Below are 26,350 nucleotides of genomic sequence, written 5' to 3' on the forward strand. Positions count from 1 at the left end.
TCTTTCTCTCTTTTGTAACTCTGCCTTTCAAATAAAAATAAATAAACCTTAAAAATCTTGCATCCTATACTTAAATGCTGGTTCTTGTGCCCCAGCACTCATGTAAGAAACCAGGAGATGGGCTCGGCGCAATAGCGTAGTGGCTTAAGTCCTCACCTTGAACACGTTGGGATCCCATATGGGTGCCGGTTCTAATCCCAGTGACCCTGCTTCCCATCCAGCTCCCTGCATGTGGTGTGGAAAAGCAGTTGAGGAAGGCCCAAAGCTTTGGGATCCTGCACCCATGGGGGAGACCTGGAAAAAGCGCCTGGCTTCGCATTGGCGCATCTTCAGCTGTTGTGGCCACTTGGAGAGTGAATCACCAGCTGGAAGATCTTCCTCTCTGTCTCTCCTCCTCTCTGTATATCTGACTTTCCAATAAAAATAAATAAATCTTTAAAAAAAAAAAAGAAACCAGGAGAAAGTTCCTAACAGCCAACTTCAGACCACCCCAGCTCTGACCATTACAGCTACTTGGGGATTAAATCAGCAGATGAAAGAGCTCTCTCTCTCTCTCTCTCTCCTCCCTCTGTAACTCTTTCAAGGAAAATAAATTAATCCTTTTTAAAAATCCTAAAAAACAAGACAATATGTTTTTATAAATAGAGAAAGAAAAATTGTTGGAGTAGCGCTAAGAGGAGACAGCAGAGTCCTGATCAGGGTCGGAGGGATGGGATTAACAGTGTAAGTAGCCAAAGCTCCTGCTCCCCTGCTGATGAAGAACCAGCAGATCCAGGCATCATGCTCAGGCAGTGGAAAGGGAGGCATGAAAGCCACTGAACCTCAACTTTCTCCGTCAATAGTCAAGATTACCTGCTGAAAGCATGCTATGCAAAAGGACAACTAAGAGCCTGGGGAATTATTAAACAGAAGTCATATTCTGAAGCCAGATGGCTGAGGGTCAAGTTCCAATTTCTCAGCTTCCTATTGAAGCTGGCTCTCAGTTCTGTCTCCTGGAAGATGAACACTAAAGTTCCCACCTTACAAGGTTAATTGAAGAATCCCAGAGTTAGTATATATGTGTTTGGCACATAGTAAGTTGTCAGAGGTTTGCACTGTCAAGACTACTGTTAAGCAAAGTACAGTTGCAAAGAATGGCACTAAGTTAAGGAAGACAAATAAAGGAATTCCCAGAAGCTCTGTGAATAACAGGGCAGCAACAGCGACAGGTTGCTCAGGAGGCATCTTGTTTTTCCAAGATTTATTTATGTATTTGAAACTCTGAGTTACAAAGAGGGAGAGAGAGAAAGAGATCTTTTATCCACTGGTTCAACCCCACAAGCCTGCAACGGCCAGGGCTCCGGCAGGTTGAAGTCAGGTCATCCAAATCTCCAAATCTCCAGTCCCAACCACTTGGGCCACCTTCTGTTGCTTTCCTAGACCATTAGCAGGGAGCTAGATCAGAACTATAGCAGCTGGGGCACAAAGTGGTCACAGGTGGTTATTTACCTCACTATGCCACAATGCCATGTCCTCAACTGGCATGTTCTGAATGTATCACTTTTGTTAGTGACAACTTTACAATGCGGGATCATGATGAATTCATGGTGAACTAAAATTTATTCCTTACACCATTAATTTTCTTGCAAACAAGCTGGCTGCTCCTTTAGCTACAGTTGTGAATCACTATATTTTGCCCATCAGCTGCCTTTCACTACTGGCTCACTCTAATTTGTAATCAGAATGGAATCTAGAGCTTTCTTCAGTTGGATTCTTTGATGTCTGACCACTCCTTCCTTCTCTTCTATCATAAGTCCATTCCTTCACACCAATAAGATTGCTTTTCTTACAAACAAGGTCTAGTAAAACAGCTACTCAGAAATTTCTTCCAGACGCAAAGACACCTTTATTACCCCGGCCTTTAAAGCATATACAGATCTCCTTGGCAATGCCTCTGAGCATTTTCAATCTAATAACTTCATGACATTTAAAAAGCTTTATTTGTTTTGGGACCTGGTACAATAGCCTAGCAGTAGTCTGCACCTTGCGCTGTGATCCCATATAGGTGCTGGTTCTAATCCCAGTGGCCCCGCTTTCCATCCAGCTCCCTGCTTGTGCCCTGAGAAAGCAGTCGAGGACGGCCCAAAGCCTTGAAACCCTGCACCCATATGGGAGACCCAGAAGAGGCTCCAGGTTCTTGGCTTCAGGTTGTCATAGCATCGGCCGTTGTGACCACTTGGGGAGTGAATCAACGGACAGAAAATCATCCTCTCTGTCTCTCCTCCTCTCTATATCTGCCTTTCCAACAAAAACAAATAAATCTTTTTTAAAAAACTTTGTTTTTATTGGAAAGGTAGATTTACAGAGAAGGGGAGCAAAAATCTTCCACAAACAGCCACAATGGCCAGAGCTGAGGTAATCCAACCAGCACCTCTTTCTGGTCTCCCACATGAATGTAGGTTCGCAAGGTCTTGGGTGATCCTCTGATGCCTTCCCAGGGAATTAGCAGGGAGCTGGATTAGAAAAGGAGCAGCCAAAACTCCAACTACTTCCCATCTGGAATGCCAGTACTGCAAGCAGAGGGTTAGCCTACTAAGCACTGCATCGGTCCCACTTTTTATCATTTTTATTTTATAATTTTCCATTTTTAAGGGTTTGTTTTATTTTTAAGACAGGCAGAGTGACCAAGATCTTTCATCTGCTAGTTCACTCCAAAGCCAGGAGCTTCTTCTGGGTCTCCCATATGGGTGCAGGGGCCAGGGTCTTATGCCATCCTTGCCGCTTTTAAGGCTGTAAGCAGAAGCTTATTTATTTGAAAGGCAGAATTACACAGAGAGAGGGAGAGACAAATAGAGAAAAACCTTACATCCACTAGTTCCCTATCCAAATGGCTGCAACAACCAGAGCTGGACCAGGCCGAAGCCAGGAGCCTTGGAACTCTACTTGTATCTCCCACTTAGATAACAGGAGCCTGAGCACTTGGGCCATCTTCCAGTATTTTCTCCGGTGCATCAGTAGGGAACTGGGATTAGAACCAGTTCTCACAGGGGACATCAGCTTTGCAGGCAGCTGCTTGATGTGCTGTACCACAACACTGGCTACAAATTGCAAATACTTTACAGCTTTAAGTTTGTGATCTAGAGTTCTACTGAAGCAAGCCAAACTTGGCCTTTGGTAATGCCGATTTCATAATTTATCTGGGAAAAACAAGTAGTACTGGGCTTGTGGGACAGTCTCCTCCTTGGCCATAAACTACTGGCTATGAGAAGGAAGTGCTGGGTCACTTTGGCTCAAGAATGAGTTTCACACCGGCCAGACGCGAAAGTGCAGCTAGAAGCAAGTGGAGTAGGTTCAATTCTTGCAGACTAATTAGTGAAACTGAAGACAAGCCTCAGGGCTGGTGTAGCACAGTGCGTTAAAGCCACTTGTGAAAACAGTATCCCATGGCGAGTGCTGGTTTGAGTTGTGGCTATTCTGGTTCATATTTGGCTTCCTACTAGAGCATGAATGAAGGTAATAAAGGGAGGCTCAAGTCCTGGAACCCATGTCATCCATGTAGGAGATGAAGATTGAGTTCCTGTCCTACCTTTGGCCTCACTCATTCCTAAGCTTTTGTGGTCAAGTGGGTAAAATGAACCAGTAGAGAGAAGATACCATTCGTTCTTTCTCTCTCCACCCCTGTGCATTAGACTCGAACTGGTGCTCCGATATGAAATGCTGACATCACAGGCAGCAGCTTAACCTGCGGTCCCACAATGCCACCCCCTCCCTAGTATGGAAATTTCCCATTTACTTATGACTACTGGATCAAAATCTTCCCCTTCCTGGAAATCAGCTGCATGCTGCTTCATTTTATCACCACCATACCTACACAAATTAATTAGGGACATGACAGGCTTACCAAATGAATGGTTTTAGTTAATTCTAGCCTTTTTAAAGTAGCTCTTATTTACAGAAATAAAAGAAAATATTTTTTGGAAAGATTTATTTATTTTTATTGCAAAGTCAGATATACCGAGAGGAAGAGAGACAAAGAAAAAAAAGATCTTCCGTGCAATGATTCACTCCCCATGTGACCACAACGGCTGGAGCTGCACCGATCTGAAGCCAGGAGCCAGGAACTTCCTCCAGGTCTCCCACATGGGTGCAGGATCCCAATGCTTTGGGCCATCCTCCACTGCCCTCCCAGGACACAAGCAGAAAACTGCATGGGAAGTGGAGCTGCTGGGATTAGATCCTGTGCCCACATGGAATCCTGGCATGTTTAACGTGAGGATTTTTAGCTGCTAGGCCACCACGCCGGACCCATAAAAGAAAATCTTAAGGATATATCTCAGAGCCAAGATGATGTGAGTAAAAGTACCACTGTCAGTTGATGGTTCCCTCTTTTTTTTTTTTGCATTTATTTACTTTTTACTTGAAAGGCAGAGTTTGGGCCTGGCACGATGGCCTAGCAGCTACAGTTCTCACCTTACATGTGCTGGGATCTCATATGGGTGCCTGTTTTAATGCCGGCAGCTCCACTTCCCATCCAGCTCCCTGCTTGTGGCCTGGGAGGGCAGTGCAGGATGGCCCAAAGCCTTGGGACCCTGCAACTGTGTGGGAGACCCGGAAGAAGTTACTGGCTCTTGGCTTCGGATCAGCACAGCTCCGGCTGTTGCAGCTGCTCGGTGAGTGAATCATAGGATGGAAGGTCTTCCTCTTGGTCTCTCCTCCTCTCTGTATATCTGACTTGGCAATAAAAAAAATATTTTTAAAAAAAGAAAGGCAGAGTTACACAGAGAGACAAGACATTGGTTTTCCATTCACTGTTTCAATCCCCAAATGGCTGCAACAGCAACAGATGAGCCAATGTGAAGCCAGGAACTCTAGATCTTTCACATAGGTGCAGGGTCCAAAGGACTTGAGCCATCCTCCATTGCTTTTCTAAGCCATAAGGGAGCTGGGTTGGTAGTGAAACAGCCAGGACTTGAACCAGTACCCATATGAAACACTGGGGTTGCAGGGGGAGTCTTAGTCTACTATGCCACAGCACTGGACCCAGTTCCCTCTTTCTATGGTTGAATTATGTTACGAATAAAAGAAGTCTTTTGGTGGTGACCTTGAGAAGTTTAAGCTATAGGACCGGTGTTGTAGTACAGTGAGCTACCCTGCCTCCTGTAGCACCAGACCAGTATCCCACGTCAGAATACCGATTCTAGTCCCAGCTGCTCCACTTCCAATCCAGGTCCCTGCTCATGCACAGGGGAAGCAAACAGGGAATGTCCAAGGGCTTGTGCTCATGCCCCTGCCATCCAAGTAGCAAGCCTGGACAGAATTACAGGATCCTGGTTTCAGTATTGTCCGGCCCTGGTACCTTCAGCCTTTGGAGGAGTGAATCAGAAGATAGATCTTTCTTCTCCTCTTCCTCCCTCCCTTTCTCTCTATCACATTGCCTTTAACATAATTTTTTTTAAAATCTTAAATTAAGAAAAAATTTTCAGCAATAAAGAGGCACCTCATTAGGCTTTCGTCCTTTCATGACTACATCAGCCTGAACACTGGATTATCAACCCTAGCTCCAACCACCACCCTGTACAAATGCTGAAAATCTAAACATACAGATATTCTAGCAAAACTAATAGAAAGGGGGTGGCATCATAGCACAGAAAATTAAGCCTCTGCCTATGATACCAGCTTCAAGCCTAGGCTGCTCCAGTTCCCTACTAATGAACCTGGGAATGCAGCTTATGATGGCCCAAGTGCTTGGACCCCAATGAACCATGAGGGAGACCTGGATGGAGCTCCTGGCTCCTGGCCTCGGCCTGGTCCAGCCCTGGCCATTGCTGTCCTTTGGGGAGTAAATCAGCAGGCAGATTTCTCTGCCTCCTCCCCTCTCTCTTTCTTTCTTCCTCTTTCTTTCTTTCTTTCTCCTTTCAAATAAATAAATATCTAAAAGAATATCAAATTCTTATTTTTAAAAATGCTAGGAGTTCAGAGACCTTTAACAATCTTATACCTTCAGGCAACTATTTCAGGGAAATTTTCCAAGTGAAATGTCTGGATTCCAAACACTCTTCCCCAATACTTTGTTCCTCTACTATTTCTCACCTCAGTAAAAAGCTTTCTCATACGTCTGGGAGCTCCAGCAAGCTCCAAAGATCTCCTTTGACATAATTTGCCTCCGGACTTCATGTCTCAATCTATTATCCAGACATCCATTCCACCAGCAAGCACTGGCTCTTTCTCCCCACCCATACTGTTGGTCAAACCACAAGGCTCACTCAGGACTTCCACAGCAGACACCACAATGGTCTCCTTGTGTCCACACTCACACCTTGACAGCCCACTCCTTGCACAACAGTCAGTAAGCCACCCTGCCATTCTGCTGCAGACTTTCTTTTTTTTTCACCTGAACGGGTTTTATTTCTCATTTATAAAAAATTTAAAATCTCACGTGTGCTTGTGCAAGTATATAAACACACACGTCAGGAAACGAGGCCTTGTCTTTAAAGGTCCCTCTGCTGCAGACTAATGGCTCCCTGTGAATCTGAAGAAGGGGCAGAGGAAGGGGCCTGCGTGGAACACTTGTGTGGCTGACAAGTCCTACCCACTTCCACAATTTCAGCTCCTACTGAAACTCCCACACACTCTCACCCTTAAACGTTCTTTCATTCTGTTTTTAACACACAAGACTTCTTTTAACCCAGTAATGTTCCAAACTTACTCTCACCTCAGGACATCTGCATAAGTTGATTCCTTTGATTCCTTTGCCCAGAGTGTTGCATGACTGATCCCTAACTGAGATTTTAGCCAAAGTGACACCTCTTCCAAAAGACCTTCCCTGGCTACCCAACCTAAATGAAGCCCCTCTAGGCACATTCAATCATACCACTCTGTTTCTACTTGCTGCATAGACCTTTTCAGCATGTGAACTTAGCTTGCAGATGGGCATTTCACACAGCAGCTGTGTTGTTGCTTGGGATGCTCACATCCCATACTAAAGTGCCTTGATCAAGTCTTGAATCCTCTGCTTCCAATCCAGTCTCCTGCTCACGTACACCCAGAAGCGACAGGTACTGGAATCGCTGCCACCTATGTGCATGACCCGGAAGGATTTCCTGCCTCCTGGTTTCAGCCTAGCCCAGCCCTGGCTGTTACAGGCATTGAGTGAATCAACGAAGGGAAGATCTGTTGCTCTGTCTTTAAAATAAAAATGACAGTAAGTAAATAAGTAAATATTTGAAAAAGCAATCAGCTTGTATTTCTCTGCTTTTACCGTTTTTTTTTTTTTCATTTTTATCAAAACAAAAGCTCCATGAGAACAGGGACTTCATCTTGCTGTTCATTGTAGGATCCTCATTAGAAATGCTTGGTACTGGGCCCAGCACTGTAGCCTAGTGGCTAAAGTCCTCACCTTGCACATACTGGGATCCTATGTGGGTGCTGGTTCTATCATGGCAGCCCTGCTTCCCATCCAGCTCCCTGTTTGTGGCCTGGGAGGGCAGTAGAGGACAGCCCAAAACCGTGACCCTGCACCCGTGTGGGAGATCTGGAAGAGGCTCTGGCCATTGTGACTACTTGGGGAGTGAAATCAGCAGACAGAAAATCTTCCTCTTTCCTCCTCTCTGTACAGCTGACTTTCCAATAAAAATCTTAAAAATAAATGAATCTTTAAAACAAAACAAATTCTTGATACTTCATAGACATTCAAGTACAAGCTGAAAGAATGAATTAATGGATCTAACAGAGTTTTAACAAATGAGTAAAATATTATACTAACAATACCTTTTATGTTGGAAATATCAATGTTGAGCTGTCCAAGCTTCTCACACGTTTTCTCTATACACTCATAGACAGACTGCAGAATTTCCTTAGGGTCTTGTTCTACCCAGCTTTGAACAAAAGAATGTTATTTAGTTAGTCGACAAGAAATCAATCCAAATATAATTTATGTATGTAGGAATATTAACTTGCAAATGGTGGTTGATCCATAAATTACAGGAAATCAGATAAGCAAAGAATAACCCACATTCTTAAGAAATGCTTAAAAGAAGTCTATTTCCCTACATTTTTATTATTCTTCAGAGTAACCATTTTAAAGAAGGTCACTAATAGCAGGCTATAAACAAAAAATACTCTATTTCTAAATTATATTCTCAAGTCCAATTAAACCCAGTAAGAAAAGTTTTCCAATTCTCTATATCCTGCTAGTTTGATTAATTTTGATAACAAACTTACAAGTTTCAATAACTAATTATTTCTGAGTAGACAGAAAAGTGGTCATTATTCTTGGGAATAAGATATTTGGGAAGCAGAAGAAATTCTGAAAAGTGAATTAATTATTTTAATATCTTATGTCATTTTTCCTGCAAACTTTTTTGTGGGAATTGAAGGGAAAATACTTTTTCTAATAATTGTTTCATGCAAACAAATGATGGATCAAAGCTTTGAGAATCAATTTTAGTGCAGTTTGGATAAGGTTCCACTGCCTCAAAACAATGAAAGGCTGATAGTAAATATGAAGAGGAACAGCACTGTGGCACAATGAGTTATGCAACTGCCTGTGACACCAGCATCACATTTGGGTACTTGTTCAAGTTCTGGCTGCTCCACTTCTGCTTTAGCTTCTTAATAATATCTCCAGGAAAATAGCAGGTAACCCAAGTATTGAGTCCCTGCAGCCTTGTGGTACATGCAGATGAAGTTCTTGCCTCCTGGTTTCAGCCTGGCCCAGCCCTTACCCATAGGCCACTTTGAGAACCAGTGGATAAAACCACTAGCATGTTCTCTCTCTATCTCTGTGATTTTGCCTTCCAAATAAATAAAAAAAACTTTCAAAGTTGCAAATATAATTCTAAATAATAATAAATGAGAAGGAAAGGAAGGCTGTGAGAAACAAATGGTATTTGGTCAAAACCCAAAGTAGAAATGACCCAAACTAAAAGAATCCTGCCCAGATCTGGAGGTAGCAAGAGAATTCCAATTAGGCCCATTCTCTGCTTTTGATGCCCCCAGATGAATGCTTCTCTTTGCTCAGCTTTGAGTTCTCTCAAGTTCAAGTTCCCTTCAAAAATCCAACCTCCTCCCATGTACTTGTAATTTCCATCCTTCCATTAACCAGGCATTCTCTTTCCAAACTACATGGGAATTTGGCTTATGGATGGTCATTCTAATGTTGCTAACATATCAGTAGTTTATTACTAATATTAATATCATTATTAAACAAAATAATGCTCCTAAAATGGAGCATCTTTTCATGGAAAGTAAACAACACAATTTGGAAAGGCACAATTTCTCTTTTTCTCAAATGAGGTAAACTTGAATGTGAAATACATGGATCCAAAAAGGTACAATCTGCTGAGCTGACAAATTATGTATGTATGCAACCAATACTTCAACCAAGTTAGATTATTTCCATCACCCGAGAGTTTTTCTATGTACCTTTTCAAGTTAAGTCACATGTAAGTAGCCATTGTTCAGAATTCTGTCATCCTATGTTAATTTAGCTTATTCTTGATTTGTAGATAGAGCCACATACTAAGTTCTATCTTTTACTTTTTTTATTCGTAATATCAATATGTTTCAGATATCATGTCACTTATAATGACTGCCAAATGTCCTATAGTTATCCATTCTACTGGTGATAGACATATGTATCGTTCCCAGTTTGGGACTATTGTGAATAAAGGGGCTAAAAACATTCAATTTTAGTCTTTCTCTGGAAATATACTTTTCATTTCTTCTAGACAAATTCCTTTGAGTGGAATACAGCAGGTATATAGTTAATTATATAAGAAATTATGAGTTTTTTCAAAAGTTTTATCGTAAGTATCATTAAATTTTAGATACACTTCATATTAGTTACAATTACTACATGAGAACTATTACCAAAAGGATTATTTTTAACATTAGATGAGTGCTACTTTATAAGCAGATGTTTTTTATTTGCACTCATATAATCAAAATAGTATTTTGGCAATGATGAAAACAGAGTAATGATTTCAAATCGATGCAAAACTTCTGATATTTCATGCTTATAAAATCTTAGCATTTAATATGCGTCTAAATTCCTAAGCCATACATGTTTTGCCGAGTTACCAAGTTATTGCTTCTTTTCCTGACTAATATCAATCCCTCAAGTCTTCTCAGGAGACTATCTAGACATGTTTACTTTACAAATTCATAGTGCAAGTGGGTGAGACGGAATAATAAACTCGATGTGTCTTTAACATATTAAATTAGGAAACATACCCTTCTCTTGGAAACTCTTGTTTTATTTCCACCTGATGATGACTAAGTAATTCCGCTGTTTTTGAATTGAAAACCTGGAAGACACATTGCAGTATTAGTGCAAAACCCTATGATACTTAAAATTATTTAGCAACTGAAGTTTTCATTCACAGATTTAATACATTCAGTCAAATGAAATACCATGTAAAATGTTAACACTTTCTCTCCAAAAGGAATCCTAAAAAATTGTATGACAGCATCAGAAATAAATTCTCTTCAGATAAAAAGAAAAGTGGCAATTACTTACTCTTTAAAAAATGAAAATGGTTCTCCAGTTGCACACAAGTTAACATTTTTACCAATTAATAGCACGGGATCTTTTTTGGAGAATAGCAAAATCAACAATAAGACAATAAGTAAAGCTTGAAACAATGGTACCAGGGTCTCTTCTCCCTTCATCTTGAATATGGACACAAGAAGCAGATGACCAGACAAGGACTGTGTGTGAATTCCTTTGAAGACAAGTGAAGGACTGCATTCAGCCCTCAAGAGGATAATACAGCCACGGGGTGCCCTACCACGGCAATTTAGTACTCTCTGTGACATCGTAAATTGCTGATCTTTGTAAAGCACTTAAATCAAGGGATGAAAACTAATAAAGAAATGCTGCATAAATCTATACAATTTTAATGTCACTAAATAGCACTTTTTAAAACTTAACAATATTTTTTCAAATGCACTGTTTCCCCCCAGTAGGATCTACACTTGAGTATCAAAGGACTTACTCATTCCAAGAAAAATACATATTTAATTAATGTCTCCTTCTAAAGCCAACGTAAGTGCAGCAAGAAAGTCATTTCCAAATAGGACCAGGTTTCCTGGAAAAAACTACCTGGTTCAATGCAGACTAAGAAAAAAATAAAAGTGTATGTGTGTATATATAAATATAAAACAAAAAAAGACAAAATAATTGCGAAGAAACACTATGGCTTTTCGCCCTCCACCCTCCACATCAAAATGAATCTCCTGCATCTCTGAAGAAGATTATAACCACACAAAAGGGCAAATTCTGAAGTTCCTTCAGGAGATAACATATCTTACAAGTCAAAGGTTAACTTGATAGACTATAAACAGAAGAAGGCACTTGACAGAACCCTGGCAATATCCAATGATATAATTTAGGGCATGATTTTAGGATGGCAGCTCCTTCAAGATTATAGCATAAGTCTATGATATTAGCTTCATTTATTTGGTGAACAAAGTTGGGGTTCAATCAATACTTGAATGTTTTATAATGTATGGTCTATTATAGGCACTCAATGGAGGGGGAAAAAAACGAGAAGCAGGCAAGTGACACAAAAACCCAATAAGAAACTAAAGCCAGGCCCAGCACAATAGTCTGGTGGCTAAAGTTCTCACCTTGCATGCGTCAGGATCCCATATGGCTGCTGGTTCTAATCCCAGCAGCCCTGCTTCCCATCAAGCTCCCTGCTTGTGGCCTAAGAAAGCAGTTGAGGACGGCCCAAAGCCATTACAGCTGCTTGGGGAGTGAACCATTGGATGGAAGTTCTTCCTCTCTGTCTCTCCTCCTCTCTGCATACCTGTCTCTCCAATAAAAAAATGGCAATGACTGCTACATCTCAGTTGGCAGGGGGAAGGCACTGACACCTGGGCAATTTCACCAAGCTACCTTTGAGATTATCTTCAAGACCTACAGTCATCTGACCCCTGGCATTAGGAAAGAGACTACAGTCAGCAAGTCTCTCTATCAGGAACTCACAGACCATCTTTCAAAGACACACCAGAGTTTCTGCACAGAGGGTCTAGGTTCCAGCTGTAGCTACAACATAGTTTTTAAAATCAGAAAAATTAACTGAATTAAGCCTGCTTAAAAAAACAAAACAAAACAAACAAACAAACAAACAACTGAGCTCTCTGCCTCTAAGAAGCATGAAAAGAAAAACAAGGAACCTCAACCACGCCTTGGGAGCATGCTCCACCCTACAGTTCACATTTTGACTGGCTTTCAAATTTAAACTCTTCCGGAAATGATGTTAACAATGGATTTCCAAGGTAAAAATTGAGCAACACCAACTGAAACCCAAGGCCCTATTTAACACTCGTATTTCCAACAAGGCAGTAGGCAACACAAAATGGAATACACATCAAGTTTTATGAACATCAATTCAGTATTTTTCCAATCCAAAATCATACTGATAGCAGTCATGATTTTTTAATCATCCATTAAGTGGCAATAAATATAATGAAGTTCATATCCTAGGGCTACCAGAGTGTAATGGGTAAAATCACTGCCTGTGGAGGCAATACCCTATATGGGTACAGGCTCGCGACTCAACTGCTCTATCCCCACTCAGTTCCCTGCTATTGCACCTTGGAAAGCAGCAGATGGCCCAAGTGTTCTGATGCACCTGTGCGCATGTGGGAGCATGGAAGAAGCTCCTAGCTCTTGGCTTTGGACTGGCACAGCCCGGCCTTCACGGCCACTTGGGGAGTGAAGATCTTTCTGTCTCTCCCTCACTCAGCATAACTTTTTCAAATAAATAAATCCTTTCTTTGAAAAAGAGAAAAATACAGTGAAGTATGGAAAGAGATTTAATTAAAATGGTATAAGCAGGAATCAAGAACACTCAGGAATGAGACAACACAGGTTAACAGAACGATGAACAGGGTTTAAAAACAAGAATAATGTAGGAACACTAGTTGCAAATCAGGAAGGGATAAGGAAATTGCAAATCCCATAGCATACAGCTTGTGTTTCAGGTATAGATCCAACATATAGTAGGGATGGTCAAGAACTGTTCTCAGAATTTTGTGTGGGCCAGAAAGGCAAAATACTTATACTTGGTATAATGCAGAGGTTTAAAAAGCCCAGAAGGTAAAGCTCCAGTCCCACCCACATTAACTGTTGAACTTTTCTGAGCCTTGACATCCCCATTTACCAAAAGGAGGGCTCAATAAAATGGATCTGAATGATATGATCGCTATGGCGGTTGCTACTGCTAATTGTCACTATTAGTTCTACTACCATCACTACCAACAGGTGACAAAAATCTTAATTACACCAGTTCTGTATTCCTCTCTAAACCAAAATTGTCTCCCAATTCCAGCTTTTGCTTTGGGGAAAGGGCAATTTAAAATGAAAGCTACTGCATCCAGTGCAATAGCCTAGTGGCTAAATCCTAGTCTTGCATGCACAAGGATCCAATATGGGTACTGGTTTGTGTCCTGGTTGCTCCACTTCCCATCTAGCTCCCTTCTTGTGGCCTGGGAAGGCAGTAGAAGACAGCCCAAAGCCTTGGGACCTTGCCCTCATGTGGGATTCAGAAGAAGCTCCTGGCTCCTGGCTCTAGGTAGGCTCAGCTCTGGCCATTACAGCCACTTTAGGAGTGAACTAGTGGACAGAAGATTTTTCTGTCTTTCCTTCTCTCTGTAAATCTCATTTTCCAATCAAAATAAATAAAACTTACCAAAAAATGAAAGAAACAAGGAAAGTTTGCACTGGGAAGGAATTTACTACAGGGCAGACACACAGTGCAGTTACAAATACTGCAGTTATTACTACTACATTACGGTTATTACTATGATTTATAAGTGGTAGAATTAGACTTAGAAATGATCAGTTCGACAGTCACCTTTGTGCCTAAATAATGACTCACTTCCAGACTGGAAAGAAGCAGGTAAAATTAAAGAAACAAGGGAAACTGCTCTTACAAAAAATGTTTGAAAGTAATCTTTTCAGACAATGCCTGCAATCTCTTTTTTTGTAAGGTTTACTTATATTTATTGGAAAGGCAGATACACGCAGAGGAGGACAGAGAGGAAGATCTTCCATCCAATGATTCACTCCCTAAGGGGCTGCAATGCCCAGAGCTGAGCCGATCCAAAGCCAAGAGACAGGAGTTCCACATGAGTGCAGGGTCCCGGAGCTTTGGGCCATCCTCCACTGCTGGAACTGGGTTGGAAGTAGGTCAGCTGGGACATGAACTGGCACGTGCAAGGTGAGAACTTCTGGCACTAAGCTACTACGCCGGGCCCACGTTCTCTGTCTTATAACAAGGAGCAACATGGAAACATGAAATGCTCTCCTTGTCAAGTAACTGTCCTAGGCTTGCCTCATTTACCCTCTGACTGATTCTTAATTCTGCTGTCCCATCATAAACACGCACATTCATTTCTCTCCACACGTGACTTCCCCACTGGCTTACATTTTTATGGCACATTAAACTTTACTATGTGATAAGACATTACTCAGGAAGCTAAACTCCTTCTCAAGAACATCATGACAGTTCATAAATTTGAATGACTGAAACTTAAAATATAAAGCAAAAAAACTCGGGGCCCAGTGCAGTGGCCTAGCAGCTAAAGTCCTCACCTTGAAAGCACCTGGATCCCATATGGGCACTGGTTCTAAACCAGACAGCCCCACTTCCCATCCAGCTCCCTGCTTATGGTCTGGGAAAAGAGTCAAGGATGGCCCAAAGCATTGGGACTCTGCACCCATGTAGGAGACCTGGAAGAGCTCCTGGCTGTGGATTGGCACAGCTCTGACCATTGTGGTAACTTGGGGAGTGAACCAATGGACAGAAGATCTTCCTCTTTGTCTCTCCTCCTCTATATATATATCTGACTTCACACAAAAAAATAATAAACATTTTTTAAAAGCAAAAAACTCTAGCTAAAAATGTCTGTTTATTGAAAACATGATCAGAAAAAGGTTTAATGGCATCTTCCAACAAGGTATTGGAATTTTTAAAAACAGCAATGTCAATGTCACATTTGTCTTGGATGAAATTGTATTAAAGAGCATATGCATATACACATAACTCAGCTATATCTGTCAATACCCTGTAAGTTTTGACTTTCTGTTCTCATAAGCCAAGAGTTCTAGTTAACACATCTGAGTTCTGTAGGCCCTTTGCTGCTGAAATTGATTCATTTAATGAGCACCTGCCACATGCTTTGGGGGAAAGACACTGTTCTGCCTCTCAAAGAGCTCAAGACTGAAAGCTCTTAAACAAAGCTTGTGAAACAGTAAGACAAAAGCAAATGGTGGGCCTGGCAATGTGGCCTACTGGCTAAAGTCCTTGCCTTGAACGCACTGGGATTCCATATGGGAGCTGGTTCTGATTCCGGCAGCCCCACTTCCCATCCAGCTCCCTGTTTGTGGCCTGGGAAAGCAGTCGAGGACGGCCCAAAGCCTTGGACCCTGCATCCGTGTAGGAGACCTGGAGGAAGTTCCTGGCTCCTGGCTCGAGATTGGCACAGCAACGGCTGTTGCACTCACTTGGGGAGTAAATCATCAGACAGAAGATCTTCCTCTCTCTCTCCTCTCAGTATATCTTTGTAATAAAAATAAATCTTAAAAAAAAAAAGCAAATGTGTTCATGCTAGTTACATAACATTACAGGGAAGAAAATAGTTAATGAAGTAGGGAGGAAATATCCAACAAAAAATCAGGAGCCAGCATTGTAGCCTACAATGTCGGCACCTCACGAGCATAAGTTCAAGACCCAGCTGCTCTATTTCTAACCTAGCTCCCTGCTAGTGTTCCTGGGAAGGCATTGAAGAATGACCCCAAGTGTTTTGTTTCCTGTCACCCATTTGGGGTACCCAGATAGAGTTCTAAGCTCCCGGAACTACAGGCCCTGGTCATTGTGGCTATTTGGGGAGTGACCGAAGCTTCTGTCTCTCACTGCGAATTCTGCCTTTTAAACAAATCTTAAAGAAAAAGGAGTTGTCTCATTCTATCTATGTATCAAATTAAGGTTCACCAAATTTACTGTGATTTAGTCTCTGGCACATAAGGGATTTAATAAATAAGTTTTGAGTAAATAAATGAAAGAAAGCGGAAATTCACCCGTAAGCCTTAGCTCTCTAAGTTTGAGAAGACAACTGCAGCCAAAGCAACTTTTCCTGCCAAAACAAGCATGGAAGTACAATTCAAGTCATTCTTCACATACACTGGCTGTTGAAACAAAGCAATTACACAATCATTCTGCATGACAACACACCTGAGCCCTGCCCAGGACCTGATGAATAAGTCACAAAATGATCATAACATGCAACGTTTATTCAAAGGTAACATTTTGTATACACTGTGGAATAGATCTATAGATACGTTTTTCTTGGTGAAAATTCATTCTTTTGTGATCATAATCAGAAGTGGCTTTAATAGCTAGGTTAGGAGATGGCCTTTCACATTTGCCCCGCTTCCCCTCAGTCTTCAAGGCAGCTGGACAGGCTTCAGGTACTAATCGGAAGACACACTTTAGAATATGACATATCTGACCTTGAATCCTACTTCTACCACATCAGTGTGACTTTGGGGACAATCCTCACTCAATCTAACCATTGATGTAAAGGAGTTTTCTATCACTTCCTTCTATACTGAGTTGTTAAAAAAAAAAAATTAAATGAGATAATGCTGAAGTCTTTAACACAGTATAGTCACAGTGCATTCCATGCCTTCTTGAAAATGTTCAACTTAATGAGAAAAAAATATGTTATCAAATCAAAGGAAATTGTTTAAGCTGCAACTTTTGTGTCATAAAGAAATGGCTCCTCCTTAAAATCTATTACACTGGGTCTAGCATAATAACCTAGTAGCTAAAGATCTTAGCTTGCATGTGTCTGGATCCCATATGGGCACCAATTCTAATCCCTGTGGCCCTGCTTCCCATGCAGCTCCCTGCTTGTGGCCTGGGAAAGCAGTCGAGGACAGCTCAAAGCCTTGGGACCCTGAACCCATGTGGGAGATCCGGAAGAGGCTCCTGGCTCCTAGCTTCAGATCAGTAGCTCTGGCCATTGCGGCCACTTGGGGAGTGAATCACCAGACGGAAGATCTTCCTCTCTGCCCCTCTCCTCTGTATATCTAACTTTCCAATAAAAATAATTCTTTAAAAAAATACAACAAAGTCTGTTACACTAACTCCCTTTCCAATAAGTTCCCATTCTGCAATATAGAAAAGCATGTGTCAACCCAGTGTTTATTTTCCCTGTCAAACAAGCTATACATTTTCCTTTAGTATAAAATATAAGCAGAGGGTCCCCAAGAGGAATTATTTGAGAACTTAACAGAAAATTAAAACGTTCAAAAACTATAAAATCATCAAAAATCATAAAAAATGCCCAAGTCAGAAAGTTTTCATATTTTTGAGGGGCAAGGTAAAATGTTAAGTCTGAGGCAGGCATTGTGGTGCAGTGGGATAAAGCCACACTGCAACACTGGCATCTCATATGGGCACCACTTAGTCTTGGCTACTGCACCTAGGAAAGCATCACATGGACCAAGTACTTGGGCCCCTGCTACTCACGTGGGAGACCTGTCTTGTGTCCCTGCAACTCATGTGGTAGATCTAGGAAGCCAGGTTCTGCTTAGCCAGGCCTGGTCTGCCCTGGCCATTGTGGTTACCCAATGAATCAATGCATGGAAGATGTATGTGTATCTATGTATTTCTCTCTTCCTCCCTGTCTCTCTTTCTGTCTCTTCTCTGTCTCTGTCTCTCTCTCTCTCTCTCCAACTCTGCTTTTCAAATAAATAAATATATAGATGTCTGTTAAAAAGAAGGAAAATCAAAATTCAAACAGTTGATCTGTTAAACAAAAACAAGAAGGCTACTCAATAAAATAGCTTCCGTTAACAAAATGCATGCTCGTTTGTTACGTTGATCAAGACTTTTTAAGGAAACAAAGATTAAAGAGGCTTAACAGGAGATCCTTTCTCTCAAGTAGTGCAACTATATAATTATAATAAGGGGGCAGAGATAAGAGCTATAAATAGAGATGTACAAAAGTGCTGTGGGAAGGGTGGGAAATTTGAGGGCATGACTTATCCCGAGATGGCACTTCAGACACTAGAGGCAGAGCAGAATGAGAAGCAGATATAAAGCAAAGGGAAGAGGCACTTCTCTTAAATGAAATAGCATGAATAAAACTCTTCTTTATGAGAGAAAGCTAATATTATTAACAGAGTGAAAGGGAGAAGAAAGCTTAGATCCTGGAATTTGTTGATCTTGTGAAAGCTAAATTAAACATGAAATTCACGGCAGCGAATTACTTAAATACATTTAATGGTATACGTTTCCTTATGACTGTATTCTTTCCTGAGAAGGTTAAGTGATTATTTTTCAGTCCTAATTACAATATGGGACAATAAGACTGGGATAACTCCTGGGAATCACCTGGTGATTGAAGCACTTATTCAGCAAGTCTGTTATCTGCATTTCACAAGGAGTTCAGCAACCTCTTTCTCTATAATCAAGGGGAGTAAAAAAAACGCCTGGCTAAGCCATCCCCAGAGTTATATGAACTCCACGCAGGATCTTTTAAAATCATTTCATCTGCCTTGAAACATTCTTTCATAGTTGCTTCTCAAAGAACAGACACCTTGATTGGCAAATTTTTTTTTATCATTCTTTAAGCAGGATGGGAGTATGCAGAAATTGCACAGTTGTTTACTCATTGAAATCATGCCAAACACAGCTCAGTAACCAGAACTCAATCACTGAAGGTTCATGTTCATGTTGCCCACTGAACAATTAACTTGTTGTGGTTATATAAAGTTGCTTAATTCCTCCTCCATTGATGTAGAATAAAATCTGAGGGACTATGAACAACCTACAGAGGACACTAAGATTGTAGAGTCACATGGATAACAATAATGAAGAATCAAAAAGAAGGCAAATATTTTCAGGCTAGCTCCAAAAAAGGAAGCCTTTACAATTAAGAAATATTTTACCCACTTTCATAAAGGGCAAAGGCTGTAAACTCTGAGAAGAATCACTGTGCTTGAGTTTGGTCCTCAGTACTTTATGAAGTAACTGTCAACCTTTATGAGTTGGAAACTCCAGACTACAACTGTTCTTTAAGAATCTGAAGCTTGGGTAGCACTGGACTTCTGTTCTGTGCCTGACTCCCAGATAAATGTGTGAGCAACTCTTGACTATGGCTTTAAAAATCAATCCAGTTCCCTGACACAAATATCTTCATGTTCTTAAGTGGGAAGACGAGAAACTGGCATCGTGGTGTGCTGGGTAAAGTCATAAAATGGGCACTGGTTCATGTCCTGGCTGCTCCACTTCCCTTCCAGCTCCCTGCTAATGTGTTTGCAAAAGCAGTGGGAGGTGACCCAAGTGTCTGGGCCCCTGTACCCACGTGGGAGACCCAGAAGATGATCCTGGCTCCTGACTCCTGGCTTCAGAAGGGCTCAGCTCTGGCTGATGTGGCCATTTGGGGAGTGAATCAGTGGACAGATCTCTGCTTCTCCCTCTCTCTGTAACACTTTCAAGTAAAATAAACCTTTTTGTTTTAAGGTGGCAAAAGGGGCCAACGCCGTGTCCACTATTTGTAAAATCTCCCTTTCAAATAAAAAACTAAATAAATCTTTAAAAAAAAAGGTTGTTATGTTAATTATGTAGCTCATATATTAATCAAATACAGTTAGCAGACTTTGTTACTTACGATTCAGGACTACTTCATAAAGATTTACAAAAATAAAACAAAGAGCAAAACCTGCCCTTAGTGAGCAAGAGAGAAACAATTCAACAGTTGGTGGAAGGAGGTCCTTAAATAAAATTTAAACTAAAACTGGACTCAATTTTTCACTTTAAACAACAAAGGTGTCAAGACTAAAGCACAGATGTGATTTTAGTCAGATATCAGCTAAACAGAATCCAATATGCATTCATACATATTTATACATAATATATGTACATATACATAAATGTACACATATATTTGTATGTCATACACAAAAAAGGATGCAGAGAAAGATCTGAAGGAAGATGAGACTAAACAATCACTAATTATTTACAGCAAGTTGTCACGTTAGTCAAATGTCAAGTGTGATCTTTTTACCAACCAAAATTCATCTAAAATATTCTAAAACCTGACTGAACTCAATGCCTGATTACTTTACCTGAAAAGTGTTACAGTAACTTGAAACAAAATAAGCAAGGGGGTCACTTCAATAGCACTTTTTAATGGTAGAACACTGCTATCAAATGTTAAAAATGAAAACAGATTTACCCTGTCAAATCATAGTGAGAAGTACAGAGAGGACAGTCATTAGCGTGTAGTGGGCAAAGTACCACAGGAGATGTGTGCCGAGTGTTCGCAACTCAGTGAGGATTCTGGCAACGCCGGGTAGTGTGATGGTTTCCTAATGGTGTTCGGTGCACCCTCCGCCCCTCAGCATTCTACCCTCCGCAATTTTCTGTGGGTGGGGATGACAAGGCATCATCGCGGTAATACTTTATACGTTCTACTGCTCCAAAGGACTGTTAAGCTACCACAGCCGTGACACAGCTTTCCCTCATCCAAGGACGTCCTGTGCCTGGCAAGCCAAATGCTCCTGGGGAAGAGCGCTGCACTGGGCAGTGTGGCCACCTGTCCCCTGCTGCAGACAGGCTGTTTTGCGCGGATGCTCCGGAGTTCCAGGTTCCTTTTCAGGAAGTCCCCTATTAAAAGGTGACCCAACTCCAGCACCAGGACAGTTCAACTCAGCCGAGGGGGTCGCGTGAGGCCGTGGTCCCCTAGGCCTGGGTGGGGTAGCCTCAGCATGGCACGTCGCTCTCGGACGACCCTCCCAAGCCCTGGAACCGGGACCCAGGGCCCCAAGAGGCGAGCGGTGGGCACGCGATACCCGGCCCCTCCGGCCCTGGACTCCCATTCCGAATATTGTGCGCCTCCTCTAAACGTCACCCCCGGCTCACCAAAAAGCGCGTCGAGCTGGTGCCCTGATCCACAGCTCCCACCAGTGGCCCTAAAACTGCTTTCTTCGAGGCTGCCATGAAACCAGCTTCAAGTCTGCGGGCGAGCTCAGCCGGTTTCCCGGGTGACGGCGGCGGACTAGGGAGGAGCTGGCGGCGAGGCCGGAGGGCGAGAAGGCACGAGTCCGCTGAACGCTCGGACCGCGCTCAGGGCGGCCCCTTTACCCGCGCGGAACCTTCTCACCCCGCCCCTCTGGAGCAAACCCCGCCCCCTCCCGCGGCGTTCTCAGGGACCTTGGGCGTGAGGAAAGCGGCGGGGGGTGTCGCTGTCCGCCTGGCCAGCCAATGAGCGAAGGCGGAAAGAGGCCGAAGAGTCGGACAATCAGAGGGCGGTGAGACGTCACGGGGGCGGGGCCTGGGCGCGGCGGAGGCGTTGGCTTGTACGGCAGGTCACGTGGGGCTGCCGGCGGGCCGGAGGCGGAGCCAGCCTGCTGCAGGGTCGGGGCGGAGGCGGGCGCTACCCGTTGGCACGGAACAGCCGCTGGGCTGCAGGCAGTACACACCTCCATCTGCGCCCTGGGCCCGCGCCCGCAGATATCTCCCAAAGTGCAGAACTGCTACTTCATTTTGGTAGGCTGTGTGAAGCACGACCTGAGTCGCCTGGCCCACTCACCCCGGACTTCCCGCGCTTCCCACGGCCCACCCACCTCCTTGCACTTGGCTGCTGATAATGCTAATAATCTCTTATGTAAACGATTGACACACATGGGGTCATGTGAAGGGATAGCGCGAATCCCTAACTTTTGTAGGCTTTTCAGGGACAAGGAAGCGGTTTAGCATTTAGGCAAAGTACTGGAATTCAACCTCAAGTCACTCTATTGACCATCCAGGCAGAAGGCATCTAGCCAGCACCTCCTTGTCCTGATCCGCCCTTGTGCCTAGCTTGGCTTCACTCGTGTCCCCTCCCCCAACGCCATTTCCTCTCCCTCCATTAAAAGCTTAGGTCACAGAAAAACGACTCTTTTTGACCTTGAACTTCCCTGTGTTCAAGGGGCGTTTAAATTTTGAAAAGAAGACTCAGATTGTGAAATAGTCTGGCAAACCAATACATGGGACACGATGCGTATTTAATTATATAGGAACATGTAAAATATTACCTATTAACTATTTCCCAGAGAGTGTCTTTCCAAGCTATCCATTCCATCTGTATTCTAAGGCATATTACTTTTGAAAACGCTGATTGAAAATCACTACATTGATTTTGTAAATAACCACACTATTAAGTTCAAGAACACTCTACTATTCTCACTCATATAATTCCATCCCTTTGTCAAAGCTCATCATCATTTGGAACATCATTTCTTTGTTTGCTCCACTACCACACATGTTCACCACAGGGCTGGCATGGTTTCCCACACTTCCTCTGGAAGCAATTTTTCCTGTACTTTGTTTGGATATCACATTCTGGTGACCAACGATAAGCCTCTGTATGGAGTAGCTCTCCTTGATACTTATTGATAAACTTAGGGCCCAGTGTGTTAGCCAAGCAGCTAAAGTCTTTACCTTGCACACACCAGGGACCCATATGGACATCAGTTCTAATCCCGGCAGCCCCACTTGCCATCCAGTTCCCTGCTTGTGGCCTGGGAGAGCAGTCAAGGATGGACCAAAGCCTTGGACCCTGCACCCGCGTGGGAGACCCAGAAGAGGCTCCTGGCTCCTGGCACCAGATGGGCTTAGGTCTGGCTGTTGTGACCACTTGGGAAGTGAATCAGTGGACAGAAGATCTTCCTCTTTATCTCTCCTCCTCTCTGTACATCTGAGTGAATGATAAAGGTAAGAATTCCCTTGGTTCCAGAAGGCAGTAAAAACAGAGCCACCAAATCTACCACACAAACACATTTTTAAAAATCCTAACCATGCTTGTACTTTCACACCCCTCTGTCAGAGTCTAACTACAGCAAATTACTCACTTAGCAACACAGTGGGATCAGAAAAAGTAGATTTAGTTGTAGATGAGAAAGTCTTAAATCTATTGTGCAGTGGTTCCTGGACAGTTTATATTTCACATTCTCACCCCTTTCAGTAAACAAAACAGAAAAGCTAAGAAACTACTTGAACTTCCGGGACTCACATACACCTAAGTGCCCTCTCAGAGCCCAGGAAGGACACCAGAAGGGGCCTTCACAGACAGTCCAGTTCAATCTATCTCAACTCCATACCCTAAATACTTACTCTGAACTCTCAAAGGTTGAATTTTTCTTACCCTTGTGGATCTATTCCCTTTTCCTTGCCCTTTCTCACCTCTTCAAGTGCTAGCTGCATTGTGAAAACTGCACTTATATATTATATGTGAATATAAAAATCAACCTAATAAATATTTAGATACTTTTTTCTTACTATCTTTGAGACTGAGTTGGCGCATCAAGGCTGACAAACATACTTGAAATCTACTAACTGCCTGTGGCAGAGTCCAGAGTAGAGCCTGGGGCTGGCACCGTGGCATATTGAGTAAAGCTCTATCCTGCAATTCCAGCATTATATGTGGGCACCTATTTGAGTCCTGGCTGCTTCTGTTCTGATCTACCTCCCTTCTCATGCACCTGGGAAAGCAGTGGAAAATGGCTCAAGTGCTTGGAATCCTGCACCCCATATGAGGGACCCAGAAGAAGCACCTGCCCAGCTCTGATTGTTGCAACTATTTGGAAATGAACCAGCAGATGAAAGATATATCTTGGGCCCTGTGTGATATCTCAGTGGCTAAATCTTCCCTTTGCAAGTGCCGGGATTCCATATAGATGTCAGTTCCTCTCCTGGCTGCTCTACTTCCCTTCCAGCTCCATGCTTGTGGCCTGGGAAAGCAGTCGAGGACAGCCCAAAGCCTTAGGATTCTACACCTGTGTGGGAGAGCCAGAAGAAACTCCTGGCTCCTGACTGTGGATGGGCTGAGTTTTGACCATTGTGGCTACTTAGGGAGTGAACCAGCTGACGGAAGATCTTTCTGTCTCTCCTTCTCTCAGTAAAATCCGATTTATTTTGCCAACAAAAATAAATGTCATTTTTAAAAAAAGATTTATTTTCTGTTCATAGGAAAGTCAGATTTACAGCACTTGCTTTCTTTCTCTGTAACTCCTTTCAAATAAATGAATAAAATATTAAAAACACAAAACAAAACCAAAATCCTAGTGCCCCTTTACAGCAGCCTGAAGGAGTTAGAAAGTAAATGAAAGTAGGAATGGAAATGTTTACAAAGGAAGGAGGATGTTGGTCCATCTTGGTTTCCCCACCTATCTCAGATCTGAAGGCATAGTAGAGAACAAACAAACAAACAAACAACAACAAAAAAAACCAGACTACCAGACTTGAAGGCACAGAACATTCAGCACTTAAAATTTTTAACCTTGAGTAACTAATTTCATGGCTTCTTTTTGCTCTTTTGTAAAATAGGGAAAATGTCACTGACACTGACGTTGACAGTATAATGGGAAAATGAAATGACGTAATGCTTGTAAAAGCACTGTGCAGACCACGCAGTGAATTATGAAAGGTGAGATGCAACCTCACTTGTTTCGACCAAGGAAAGCCAGAAGTGAACACCAAACACTTTCATGCAAATCATTTAGGTAGCTTGAGTCATTCAAAGCTGCTGTGGTGATTTCTTACTGGTAGAGCAGGAAATCAAGGTTAAGCCACTTTTGGAGAGTCTCTAAGTGTTTCACTTACTCCTTCTCTGGTTTTTCCTGTTCTTTGTTAACTTACACAGAATTAATGTAATCAGAAACCCTACATTTCCCTAGAGGAACTTTATTTTCCCAGTACAACTTCCTGTCTTCTCATTTTTACTTGAGAAGCAGCCCTTATTCTTTATAATGTAATCTACTTGTAAAGTTGGCATTTCCTTAAACTGTTCTTGCTATTCTGATTACTTCGATATGGATTGACGTAGATATGGAAAACACAGAACGGAAAGTTAGGGATAAAAGGGCACGATGTAAGCACATATATGAAATTACTTGCTCCCAAATTCCTGAAGGAATTAAGGAATTTAAATATACCTGATTAAAAATAGCCCCCCAGTATTTAAGGTTTATAATATTTAATAAATCTGATCAAAATGCAATTTCTTCCACAAATTGGTAAATCAACTCAGATGCATGCTAAATAATGTAAGTGTAACTAAAACTGTGTGTCCTTTTATGCAGTGTTGTGATTGTAATAGGCTAAGGATGTGGCAGTGAAGCTCAAACTTCACATGCCTCAGAGCCACTTGCTGGATTTGTTCATTCTGGGCTGCAACTCCAGAACTTATTTAGAACAGATGAGTTCTGATCATTTACATTTCTTTTATATTTTTAAAAATTTATTTATTTTTATTGGAAAGTCAGATTTACAGACAGAAGGAGAGACAGAGAAGAAAGATCTTCTGTCTGTTGATTCACTCCTCAAGTGGCCACAATGGCTGGAGCTGAGCCAATCCACAGCCAGGAGCCAGGAGTCTCCTCCAGGTTTCCCACAAGGCTGCAGGGACCCAAGACTTTGGGCCATCCTCGACTGCTTTCCCAGGGTACAAGCAGAGAACTGGATGGCAAACGGGGCTGCTGGGATAGGAACCGGTGCCCCTATGGGATCCTGGTGTGTGCAAGGTGAGGACTTTAGCCACTAGACTACTGCAATGGGCCTGGTCACTTAAATTTCTAATTAGTACCCGTATGATGCTGACACTTCTGGTACAGCAACTACACTCTACTTAGCTACGAATTATGCTGGAAAGTGTAGCCTTCTGAAATTTCACAAACTACAGCAAAACCATGAGATAAAGGAACTCTTTTTTATGGAATTGCTAATGTCCATTTCTTTCAAATTTCAAGTCTCTATTAACATTCAAATCATCCATGTAAGATATTGACAGATAAAAGCTTAAGGTAGTGAGTTGTTAAACATTAATTAATATGAGAATAATGAGTTTAAATGATGAATATTCCTGGCCACTCTTTCCTACCCTGACACCCCCTAAATACAATGAGCTATATTCTTTGATGCCAGGGACTTTGTCCTGACCGCTATTTTATTCATACGCTTGGGCTTGATCTGTAAGTGATTGCTGAGAAAATAAAAATGATTGCTATAATTTGACCACTGATGACTCATGGCATCAACTAATGATACTGTTTTGTTATGCCCTCCAATACTGATCTTGGGCTTGGGCTATGTGACTTGCATGAGTCAGGCAATGTTAGCAAACATAATTCAAGTGGAGATGAGATAGGTACTTGTGTAGAAGTTAGCCTTTCCCTCTAGGAGCCCAGTTGCTATGCTATAAAGAAAGGCAGTCTAACCTGCTAGCAGATGAGAGACCGTGTGCAGAAATGAGTTGCTGCCCAGCTGCCAAGCAACAACTTGCAGATATGTGAAAGAAATCTTGACTATTT

General features: G+C 42.2%; 1 protein-coding gene across 4 annotated transcripts in view; it reads right to left on the bottom strand.

Moving 5' to 3' along the window:
• GK (glycerol kinase) overlaps positions 1 to 21,115 on the bottom strand; it is a 75,483-nt gene extending 54,368 nt beyond the window's left edge. For 2 of the 4 annotated variants that reach the window (XM_041000094.1, XM_041000080.1), the window contains exons 1-3: positions 20,925 to 21,109; positions 10,213 to 10,286; positions 7,747 to 7,853 (exon numbers count right to left, since the gene is read on the bottom strand). In XM_041000094.1, coding sequence (XP_040856028.1) covers positions 7,747 to 7,853; positions 10,213 to 10,286; positions 20,925 to 21,002 — 259 coding nt within the window. In that variant the 5' untranslated portion in view covers positions 21,003 to 21,109. Of the gene's footprint in view, positions 1 to 7,746; positions 7,854 to 10,212; positions 10,287 to 20,924 lie in introns of all 4 variants that reach the window. The other 2 variants (XM_041000086.1, XM_041000104.1) reach the window with 2 other exon arrangements.
• Between the last annotated feature and the right edge of the window lie 5,235 nt (positions 21,116 to 26,350).

The sequence above is a fragment of the Ochotona curzoniae genome, unplaced genomic scaffold, assembly GCF_017591425.1.
Source record: "Ochotona curzoniae isolate NIBS_2020 unplaced genomic scaffold, NIBS_Ocur_1.0 contig_1274, whole genome shotgun sequence".
NCBI classification, from domain to species: Eukaryota; Metazoa; Chordata; class Mammalia; order Lagomorpha; family Ochotonidae; genus Ochotona; species Ochotona curzoniae.